General features: G+C 42.7%; 1 protein-coding gene and 1 pseudogene across 1 annotated transcript; one reads left to right on the top strand and one right to left on the bottom strand.

Annotated features, from left to right (window-relative positions):
- Nucleotides 1–508: 508 nt before the first annotated feature.
- On the bottom strand, nt 509–3932 carry LOC131699182 (uncharacterized; annotated as a pseudogene).
- Nucleotides 3933–6860: 2928 nt separating this feature from the next.
- LOC131699077 (zona pellucida sperm-binding protein 3-like) lies at nt 6861–11622 on the top strand. The gene is made up of 10 exons (XM_058994817.1): nt 6861–6962; nt 7227–7411; nt 7813–7919; nt 8314–8405; nt 8629–8809; nt 9271–9379; nt 9573–9664; nt 10480–10565; nt 10884–10997; nt 11388–11622. The coding sequence occupies exons 1-10, from the start codon at nt 6893–6895 to the stop codon at nt 11519–11521; spliced, it is 1170 nt and encodes a 389-aa protein (XP_058850800.1). The 5' UTR covers nt 6861–6892; the 3' UTR covers nt 11522–11622.
- The last annotated feature ends 238 nt before the right edge of the window (nt 11623–11860 follow it).

Raw genomic sequence — 11860 nt, forward strand, 5'->3', positions numbered from 1 at the left:
ACATTGCATACAAGGGGTTGAAATGGAAGGAATTTATAATGGTCTTTCAAACTAGCAAGAAATGGAGTTGGAAATTGCACCATGCAGCAGTTAACAGGTCCAGCAACATTTCTCCCCACACAGAACTACAAAACCAAATTGAAAGTTCTCCCAGCTAATGTTAAGAGGTACACAAGTACCCAGGTTAAATATCAGACACCATTAGATAGTGCCCCCCACAAAAAAAAAGCCACTATTTCTCCAGTGCCCCTGGTGGCTATCTGCCCAGTACAGATTAATGCCCAATCAAACTTAGCCCAGCTTTACTGGTTTTGTAGAAGTAACTTTCACTTAATGCTAAATGTAAATTTACTAAACTAAAATGACAGAAGCCCTGTACCAATCCTGTTACGCAAGGGGAGCAATTATCCGGCAGAAAGATGTTGGATGCATGAAAACAAAAACGTTACTCGGTGGCAGAAATCACAGGACAGGAGAGGGTCTTTATGTAGCCATTTTATTTTGCAACATACAAGAAATCAGAATTGCCTTGCTGGCGAGCTGCTGGAAACCGTGCCAACTGCTGTGTGCATTTCATCAACGGGGACAGGAACGAGGAGGTCACTGCTGGACTTGAAGCAGAGTCTGGGATGACGCCACACGCACATGTAGTAGCCCAGAGACAGGGCTCCCAGGACAGCCATCAGGATCAGGGGAGCAGCCAGAACAGGCTGCCAGGCCAGAGCCTGCTGGGGCTCTGGGGGAGGAAGGGGTTAGGAACAGGAAGGGATCCCAGTGCAGCTACACTCTACAGTGCCCAGGAGCAGTTTCATGAGGGTCTGTTACTTTAGGACCTGCAGGGAAGCACACATGGGGCATGGGAGGGCAAGAGTGCCTTGTTCCACTATTAGAAAACATTAAGTTTAGTCAGTCTCCTAGGGTGAAGTTATGGTTATATGCCGTGGACTGGAATGGGTTTTGGCAGATATTGTACAATGCAGGTTAAGGCAACATGACTGCAAGGGAACCTGTAGTGTAAAAATGAAAGTTAATGCCATGCAAGCCAAATGCACACTGGATTGGAGACTTCAGTTTGAACTCACCCTCCAGTGACAGAGCAGGGCTTCTCTGGTAGAATTCCTGGCTTCCAGCAGACAGCTCTTCAGGAAGGATCCTCAGGGGTCCCAACACTGCAGTGTGTCTCAGCCCCTCTTCAGCTGCTCAGGAGAAAGGGAGCCTGGTTATAAAACGGGACCTGTTGCTTTACAGCAGGCAGTACCAGTCACTACACCAGGGGCACTCCAAGAGGGTGCTGGATGAAAAACTACCCAAGAGAAGCAAAACTGATGGCAACAGGCCATTGAGCAGAGTACCAACAAGACAGCAAGAAGCCTCTGGTTGGGAGGGGAATGGTTCTTTTGCAATACAGGCTCTGGCAGACCTATTTGAGCATCCTTTGTTGGCTGCCATCCAATTTAAGTCACTCACCATAGAAGTTAAATTTAAAACCATACAAAAAACTACACACCACCTGTGTAAGCTATATAGAAAGAGTAGAATTCGTACCCGTGTCCCTCCTCTTCCTCAGATTGCAGTTTGAGGTACAGCAGCTGCACACAGAGCTCCGACCAGGGTTATCCAGGAGCTCCCAGCTGGAACACAAGAGCAGGACACTGAACCTAAAGACACTGCAACAGACTTCTACACAGAGCAGTATAATGGGGTCATTGAGCTGGGCAGAGTCCCAGGCCAGCAAGTGGCAATGGATATAGACCTAGGAAATAATTTGATAAAACGGAACACTAATAAAACCAACAACATTTGCTCTAGAAACCAAATTGTTTACAAAAAGGTTATGCACATTACAAGCACCACATCAGATACTGAAAGAATTCATTAAACAAGTAGAGAATCTTGGTAACTAGCTGCCCTGAGACTTCCAATACAACACAGATTAACCCATCAAATACTCACATCTGTATTCAGTTGTGTAAACCTGAAGGCCTGGACAACCAGATGGATCTCAGAGGTCTGGACTCTGGGCAGAAACCTGGAGTTGCCAGCCGGTCCGTCTACTTCCTGTGTTCCAGGGAGACTTCCTGTACAAAATTACATTCCAACCCTTTGTGTGCACTAGTGGAAAGTTTGAACTTAACTTGGGGCTGGTTTCCACAAATCATGGACAGCTTACCTAAATTAAAGCCCAGCTACAATCTATGCCTTCCCAGTTTAGTTCAGCTGAGCTTTTGCCATGTTCACAAAGCTGACCATTCAACACCCATTCCTAAATCCAAGCAGGACTGTGCTCCCAAGTGCTAAACATTCAGATTTAAATGTTGCCTTTACTACACAGCTTGCAGTGAATATCTACCCGTGGTTGGTGATGAGCGGGTAGGTCTGGCTTGAAGGGCTCAGCTCTGGAGTGCTGGCAGCAACACACTCTTCCATGTAGACCATCAGCGACATGTGGAATTGCTGCTTCACTGCAGCCGCGATGTTGATGGGGGACCCCAGGAAGAACAGACTGGAAGTGTGTGGGGCTGAGAAGTCACAAAGGAGAGGAGCATGAGAACAGAAACCCACCCAACTCATCTCACTAGCCAGCGCAGAGCAGCGCAGCATTGACCAGCACCAGAGAAATAGATCAAAATATTGTTCTACTTGACTAGAGGAAGTGACCCAATGAGCACCACAGGCTGCTCCCCCTGCCAGGTTAGGGTTGCACTGGACACCTTTCTAAGCCAATAGACCAAGTGTTCATTGCAGGACAGCAAACTCACCATTCATAATCCCCATGGTAAACTCCAGCTTCCCAAACCCAGAGGCATCCCCAAGTGCAGGGTTATACACTGGAGGAGTCCAGCCAGCAGGTCTGGAGAAGACAGGTAGAAAGCTTTAGTTAGAACAGCAACACACCAAAACAATTTGCATTCAGCAGAAGACACTGAATTGTAAACAGTTTATTGGCAATATTTAATGCAAACTTACTCTTGCTGCCTTCACAGTAAGGAAGCTGGTCCAGATTCCTAATGCAGTAAATCATTTGATTTCACAGAAATAACTTTCAGTGCCATAAAATGGGTCTTTAACTGCTCCCCATTAAAGGCAATAACTCGAAGTATATAAAATACAGTAAATAGATTTTGTGAAATTTAGTTCTAAAAAATAATCCACAAATTAGATACTGTTAAGTCAAGTGTCAGACATTATGCAATACTCAACTGAATGCATGAACAGCCCAGAGGCTTAACACATCTTCACAGGAGTTACAGCATGTTTAAGCCAAGTCCAGCACTCACTTGGTATAGGTGCACACAATAGCCTGATTGAATGGAGTCTGGTAGAAGCCTCTCTGGGTGGGCTTGTAGGTCAGCACATTCATGTAACTGGTAACATTGGCAGTAACCTGGGCAAGACATGGATAAAAAAAAAAAAAAAAATCACTGCTGAAGACAGATTTAAAAACACTTGATCTGCAGTTCAAAAGGAAAGACAAACCATTAATCTTTAGAAAACTGGTTATAGTATACTATGTGAACAGCCCAAAAACGATGCATTTAGTTAAAAAAAAAACCCGTAAATACTCAAGTCATTACTAATATACTGATACCAATACAACGTTTGTACCAAGTCATGTAGCGCATCTTAGCTTTAAAGACATTGTTAAACATACGTTTTAAAAAGCGTTGTTACAACTAACCAATATTGTATAAACCCTGCAAGAAAAAAAAGCTTCCGAATACAATGTGTATTTATACAAGCGTGTACAGTTTAATAAGGTGCAGTGCAATTTCAGTTCGAATGCTTCTTACGTGAACCCAGCATACAAGCCCTTAGAAGCCACTTACCATGCGCATGAAGCGGCAGTCCAGCAGCCCGTACTGGAACACCACCATGTTATTACCGGCGCTGCTGCTGGATGGAGGACAGGGTCCCAGCAGGAGGCCACTCATACTCACAGCTACAGTGGAAACGGGTTTGGAATAAAGCGGAATATGCAACCATTTTATTTTAGGTTTCATGTAATGCAAAGTTTTACCTTATAACTATGACTGATCTTTAAAATAGCCAAGTACGCACTACTAAGTGTTGCACAAGAGAACATCATATCTGGATATCAGTAAAACGAGTGCGTTAACACACCCACATTATGTACCGGTACAGTCAGTACTACCAAAACATAAGACAAAAAACACACTAACCCCACGAGTAGCCTACATTACTTTCCTGCGGTGCAGCAAACGGTACACAGCAACGCGCAAGCACAACACATATTGCCTTGTTAACACTCCAGGTTTCGTTGCACCGGCTATGCGTGAGTTCAAATTTAAGTTAGTTTTACAGCGCAACTATTTACTAACTTTAACAAATGACCTTATTAGAGGCTTCCCGTTTTTCAGATTGCTCAGGCGCAATCCGGTCAGACTGACTGGAGCATCATTAGTAAACTATACCACACTGCGCTTGGTCAGACTGACTGGAGCATCATTAGTACAGTATACCACACTGCGCTCAGCTTTGTGTGGCGGCTGATACAAAACATAATGAACGACTATTAAAGAAAGGTGGTGGAATCACATTTACTGATTTTTAATACTAAATATAGTATATGATATTCTAAAATATGTACAATTCATAATTCAGCTATATTCACATTCAGAATGGCATTCAATATTTAGTACATTGTGGGTTTTAGTATTTATACAACTGTTAACACAAATATTCTGAAATAAATAAATAACATGGCAATGACATTCATTGCCCATTCTCAGACATTCTTTGTATATTTCAATATTTCTGAAGGTATGTATTTTGATAGGGAAATAATGTATTATACTGCCACTAAAACACACCATTTTATTATTCTAAAGTCCATACTTATGGACTAACCAACCTTAAAAGTAGCCCGTCTAAGCAAATGTAAAAATAATCAAATGAAAACATGTTTAAATGAAACAATGCTTTTCTACATTGAGGGATTTTGACTTCATTTGTAATTCTTGTCATTTAAAAAAAAAAAGTAGATTTTTCTCCTTATAGTGGACACATTAGATTTGATCATTCTGCACTTGTCGAGGTTGTTATACAGCTTTTACTGCATAATAACGAGGGATTGTATGAACTATTTATCCATGTTTGTCCTGCAGTCCCATGCAATACAGTTCCATGAATCACATCTGCGATCCTTTGTTTCAGCAGACAGTGAAACAGGCCCTCCAACAGGAAACTGTTTGCTGCCATGGTTGCCCAACGCATCAGCACTGATTTTGGTGGCCAGTTTGATTCCTCTACAGTGCTGGACAGCAAAATGTAATTGGAATGCTTTAAGATGGGTAACTTCACACTCAAATTATTTTTCCAGTTGAAGGCTGTTGGAACAAATTATTGTTAAAATAGTACGGTCTACAAATAAAGTAGTGCTTTTTTGTAGACATGAAAATAATTGAACCCAAAAGAAGCTATAATTTAATATTAGACTTAGTTATGCTAAATGTCATTTCCTAATCTCATCTTTAGTTGTCAAGTACAGATGTCAATCTTGGTGATTCATACCAAGTTTTAGGTTCAGACTTAGACAGAAAGTAAACATTTAGTTGGGACACCTTTACATTGTGGCAACCAGAAACTAAATAAATATTATCCAATAAAAAGTTAACTAGCTTAAACTGGTTGTCAAGAAACTAGTTTCATAAACCCAAGCTTTAGTGATCCTACAAAACTACTTTAGTTTATCTAGTTAGAATTATGGGAAGAACTGCCACTACACTGTTTTTTGTAAGGGTTTCTACAGAACCCATGTACCATGCCTTTTTATTGGAGATAGTTTATTATTTTTATTAAAATATTTTATTATTTTTATTTTTTACTTTTGCTCAGACAGGCTTCTTTTAAGGTCAGTTATACCATAAGTATGGGCTTCAGAATCATAAAATAGTTCATTTTAGTGGCAGTATAATACATTATTTACCTATCAGTCAGAAATGTAGAAATATACAAAGCATGTATGAAATTGTGCAATGAACGTCACTGCCATAATTTTTATTTATTTATTTCAAAATATTTGTGTTAACAGTTGTCCAAATAGGCTACTGAAACCGGCAACGTATTAAATTCCATACTTGCTAACATTTGGAAACTGTTCAGCGGGACCCTTGTCCCCGGTGTGGCGGTGGGTCTTACGCATGATGCACGTGACCAGCATGGCAGTAAACACAGGCAAAAATGAAGCGTTCTTACCTTTGTATACCGGTAAGTTAGTGATCAGCAGATGTGTCAGCCACACGAAGAGCACGGCGTGTGGTTTTCTCTAAGTCAACTGTGCAGAATACATGAATTTTTTTCTGTGTGTAAATATCGGGACTTTCTTCCTATGCATCGGGACGCGGGACATTTTCTAGGAAATCGGGACTGTCCCGACCGTATAGGGACTGTTGGCATGTATGAAATTCTGAATACAATTCTGAATATGAATATAGTTCAGTTATGGCAAAAATTCTATTTTAGAATATCATATACATATTTAGTATTATCCAGGGCGACTTACAATCGTAAGCAAAAACATTTCAAGCGTTACAATACAAGTAATACAATAAGAGCAAGAGTAATACAATAAGAGCAAGAATCCTTTAATTGTCGTTCATTATGTTTTGTATGAACGCACGTATAGACGGTGCAACGAAACCTGGAGTGTTAACAAGGTAATAAGGTCTGTCCAATTTTTTAATTGATGTTAACTGTTTAGTATTTTTTTCTCTTGGAATGTGCGTGATATACGCAGGCACCCGCGCAATGGCACGACTCGTCACACCTGTGTCAGTGGTCCACTCAGTGTTAATTGCCAAATCACTCTAATTAATGTCACTAGAAAAGCTCCTGAACGGTAGTGTTTGGTAGGTAACTGTTGGTTTGAAAGATGATGGCGGCGTTGTGGAAATGTGTCGTGATTGCGCTTTGCTGTGTACCGTTTGCTGCACCACAGGAAGGTAATGTGGGCTACTCGTAGGGGTTAGTGCGTTGTGTGCCTTCAGTTTCGTTAGTACTGACTGTACCGGTACATAATGTTGGTGTGTTAACAGACTCGTTTTATTGATATCCAGACATGGTATCTCCTTGTGCAACACTTAAAAGTGCGTACTTGGCTATGCAAAGATCATTCATAGTTACAAACGTTGTCCTTGTGTTACATGAAACCTAAAGTTAAAATATTTGTGTGTTTTACTTTATTTTTAAACCCGTTTCTCCTGTAGCTGTGAGTACAGCCTGCGGCGTGGACTCTGTGGCTGTGAGGGTGTTGTTGGATTACTCTCGATCGGCGTTGCCTCTGGACCCGAGTGGCCTCCTGCTGGGACCCTGTCCTCCATCCAGCAGCAGCGCCGGTAATAACATGGTGGTGTTCCAGTACGGGCTGCTGGACTGCCGCTTCATGCGCATGGTAAGTGGCTTCTAACGGCATGTATGAAGTGTTTGGGCTAAAATTACACTGTATTGCACAGAACATGCTTGTATATGCATTGTAATTTAATGAATTTTCCTGCAGTGATTATGCAATATTGGTTTTGGCTGTAATGGCTTTATGTGTATTTAATTGATGCTAGGATGTGCAGGACTAAATTATACAAATTTTCTATTGGCAGCTTTTGTAAGGGTAATGACTTGAGTATTTGCACTTTTTTTTCCTTTAAACAAACTAAATGCATTGTCTTGGCTTTGGGCTGTTTGACAGGTGGTGTGTGTTGTAACACCAATCTTGTGGAGGTGTGTCTTGCCTTTTGAACTGCAGGTCAAGTGTTTAATCTCTATTCAGATTTTTTTTTTAACCCATGTCTTGCCCAGGTTACTGCCAATGTTACCAGTTACATGAATGTGCTGACCTACAAGCCCACCCAGAGAGGCTTCTACCAGACTCCATTCAATCAGGCTATTGTGTGCACCTATACCAAGTGAGTGCTGGACTTGGCTTAAACATGCTGTAACTCCTGTGAAGATGTGTTAAACCTTTGGGGTATTGAGTCATACATGTCTGCTTGACTTCATGGTATCTAATTTGTGGCTTTCCTTTTGAGAACTCTTTACAAAATCTTTTTTTTTTTGTGCCTTTTTAATGGGGAGCAGTTATTTTAACCCATCTTATGGCACTGGAAGTAATCTGTGCAAAATAAAGTGATTTACTGCATTAGGAATTCTAGACCAGCTTCCTTGCTGTGAAGGCACCAAGAGTAAGTTTGCATTAAATATTGCCAATAAATTGTTTACAATTCATTGTCTTCTGCTGAATGCAAATTGTTTTGGTGTGTTGCTGTTCTAACTAAAGCTTTCTACCGGTGTCTTCTCCAGACCTGCTGGCTGGACTCCTCCAGTGTATAACCCTGCACTTGGGGATGCCTATGGGTTTGGGAAGCTGGAGTTTACCATGGGGATTATGAATGGTGAGTTTGCTATCCTGCAATGTACACTTGGTCTATTGCTTTAGGAAGGTGTCCAGTGCAACACTAACCTGGCAGGGGAGCAGCCTTTGGTGTTCATTAGGTCACTTCAAGTCAAGTAGAAAATGTTTTAATTCCTCTGGTGCTGGTCAATGCTATTCTGTCCTGGCTAGTGAAATGAGTTGGGTGGGTTGCTGTTCTCATGCTCCTTTCCTTGATGTCTCAGATGACTTCTCAGCCCCACGCACCTCCAGTCTGTTCTTCCTGGGGTCCCCCATCAACATCGCGGCTGCAGTGAAGCAGCAATTCCACATGCCACTGATGGTCTACGTGGAAGAGTGTGTTGCTGCCAGCACTCCAGAGCTGAGCCCTTCAAGCCAGACCTACACACTGATCACCAACCATGGGTAGATATTCACTGCAAGCTGTATAGTAAAGGCACAATTTTAAATCTGAATGTTTAACACTTGGGAGCACAGTAGTCCCTTTTTAAATTAGGAAGGCGTTGAATGGTCAGCTTTGTGAACATGGCAAAAGCTCAGCTGAACTGCGCATTCCCAGCATGGACAGTAGATTGTAGTTTCAAATGGACTGGTTCTTTATCTAGTTTCTAATTTGGTTCACAGACCCTAATCTTTCTTTAGGGAAGATGAATAACATGATTGGTGTTAACGAGGGTCTGTGAAACCAGCCCCAGTTTAAGTTTACACTTTCCACAAGTAGTCTTGTGCACACAACTAGGGTTGGAATGGTAATTTGTACAGGAAGTCTCATTGGAAGTCTTGCTCACTACTTCCAGTGGTTGTCTGATTGTCCCCAGTCCTGGTGAGTGCCTCCCCCTGCTCAGTGCTTGTGTTTCTCCTTGCAGATGCTTTGTAGACGGCCAGGCTGGTAATTCCAGATTTCTGCCCAGAGTCCAGACCTCTGAGATCCGTCTGGTTGTCCAGGCCTTCAGGTTTACTCAACTGAATACAGATGTAAGTATCTGATGGGTTAATGGTGGATTGTATTGGAGGGCACAGGGCAGCTAGTTAACAAGACAACACGTATCTGAAGCTGTGCTTGTGGTGTGTAATACTTTTGCAAGGACAATTCAGAGCTGGTAATAAGATGGTGGCAGTTCGAGCAATTTTAATGTCTTGGAGTTTTATTTTAAATCTGTTATCCTAGGTGTATCTCCATTGCCGCTTGCTGGCCTGGGACCCTGCCCAGCTCGATGACTCCACCAAGAAAGCCTGTTCATTCAACCAGAGAACCAGGAGGTAAGGACTCGACCCTGCTGAGGCTGCTGTCTGTGCAAGGCTGTGAGGTCCAGTTAACCAACACTAGTCACCCAGGACTATTAATTTCTTAGACACCGTTATCCAGGGCGACTTACAACTGTTACAAGATATCGCATTATTTTTATATACAATTACCCATTTATACAGTTGGGGGTTTTTACTGGAGCAATCTAGGTAAAGTACCTTGCTCAAGGGTACAGCAGCAGTGTCCTCCCCTGGGGATTGAACCCACGACCCTCTGGTCCAGAGCCCGAACCACTCTATTCTGTTGTGTGGAGAATTGACATGTGTTCTCACTGTTGGGTAATGGTGTGCATGTCCCTAGGGCAGGGTTTCCCCAGTTCTGGTCCTGAGATTCCCCATGTGTCTGGTTTTCGTTTCAATGGAGTTCTGAATTACTTAATTGAACAATTCATTGGCTTAATTAGGCCTTTGTAATTTTGTTTAAGCAGTTGGAGATTTCAAGTTAACTATACAATTTTAAAAGTAATTTAATTAACTTTTTAGCAGATGAGAACAATAAGGGTCTAAGCACATTGTTTCAATTAAGGGTTTGACTTGAATTGAGACACTGCAGACACAGGGGTCCCCCAGGACCAGGATTGTGGGAGGAAACCCTGCCCTAGGGAACTACTTGTGCATCCTAAACAAACCTGGTTGTGGGAATTTCTGTGCGTACAGTTCACTCCTGCATTTTTACCTTCATGTAGTGGGTGTAAAAATATGGCCAAAATGTACTTCTATCAAGTGTATTGAAATGTCTTTGGGTTCAGTGTCCTGCTCTTGTGTTCCAGCTGGGAGCTCCTGGATAACCCTGGTCGGAGCTCTGCGTGCCGCTGCTGTACCGCCAAATGCAATTTCAGGAAGAGGAGGGACACGGGTACGAATTCTGCTATATCTATGTAATGTAACTGCACAGGTAGCTCTGGGATGTTACTTGGTTTTATTTACAAGGGTGAGTGACTTTAAAATTGTATGGCATCTAACAAAGGATGCTCGCATAGGGGTGCAGTGCTCCTCCCTCCCAACCAGAGCGTGTGCTTTGTCTTGGTGCTACTCTGCTCAATGACCTATAGGCAAATTGTTTTAACCAGCAACCCTACAGCCTGCCCCCTGCTGTAGTGACTGGTACTGCATAATGCATTGCTGTAAAGCAGCAGGGCCTGTTTGTAGCCAGGCTCCCTTTTCTCCCGAGCAGCTGAAGAGGGGCTGAGACACACTGCAGTGCTGGGACCCCTGAGGATCCTTCCTGAGGAACTGTCTGCTGGAAACCAGGAATTCTACCAGAGGAGCCCTGCTCTGTCACTGGAGGGTGAGTTCAGCCTGCGGTCTCCAATCCAGTGTCCACTTGGCTTCCTTGTCAATGGCTTGTATGGCTGTGACTTTATGTTTACAGTACAGGTTTCCCTGCAGCAGCGCTAAAGAATTTGGCATGTGGTGGTGGTCTGTTTCTACCCAAACCTTAAAGTCCACAGCATAACTACAATTTTGCTGCATAAAGCTATTGCTAAACTTTAGTGTATTCTAGTATTGGAACATAGGGCCTTTTGCCCACCCCTACTAACCATGTCCCGAGGTGTCCTTCTGCAGGCCTGAAAGTAACACACTCCTGTTTGATTCTGCCCCTGGGTACTGGAGACAATGGCTGCTCTGGGAGCACTTCCTGTTCCTAACCCCTTTCTCCTGCTCTCTTCTCCCCCAGAGCCCCAGCAGGTTCTGGTCTGGCTGCCTGTCCTGGCTGCTCCCCTGTTCCTGATGGCTGTCTTGGGAGCCCTGTCTCTGGGCTACTACATGTGCATGTGGCATCATCCCAGACTGCTCCAAGTCCAGCAGTGAGCTCCTTCATTCTTGTGCCCACTGAAATGCAGTTGGCATGGTTTCTAGCTTGCCAGCACAGAAATTGATTTGTATGTTGCAAAATAAAATGTCTTCATAGAGCCTCTGGTCTGTCTAATTTTGTACCATTGAGTAACTTAGAACTGGATGTGTAGACATTTTAAGGGAATCAATGCTATTACTGCTGAGAATAAATGCTCACCCATTTCAGTAATCTGACAAATACAAGTAGTGGCATTTGTGTCCCAAATTGAGGATGTTTTGATGGTGAAAGCTTAGTTTGACTGTTCATTGAACAGTTTTAAGCTACTGCTTTTTATTGTGGTGGCTTTTTTTTAA

Source organism: Acipenser ruthenus, chromosome 21 (genome assembly GCF_902713425.1).
Source record: "Acipenser ruthenus chromosome 21, fAciRut3.2 maternal haplotype, whole genome shotgun sequence".
Taxonomy (NCBI): domain Eukaryota; kingdom Metazoa; phylum Chordata; class Actinopteri; order Acipenseriformes; family Acipenseridae; genus Acipenser; species Acipenser ruthenus.

Bases quoted from the DNA above. Each gene is read 5' to 3' on its own strand.
- LOC131699077 (XM_058994817.1), top strand. From the start codon at position 6,893: ATGATGGCGGCGTTGTGGAAATGTGTCGTGATTGCGCTTTGCTGTGTA. The intron at 8,810-9,270 runs GTAGATATTCAC...TTCTCCTTGCAG, and splicing joins ACACTGATCACCAACCATGG to ATGCTTTGTAGACGGCCAGG. The intron at 9,665-10,479 runs GTAAGGACTCGA...CTTGTGTTCCAG, and splicing joins TTCAACCAGAGAACCAGGAG to CTGGGAGCTCCTGGATAACC.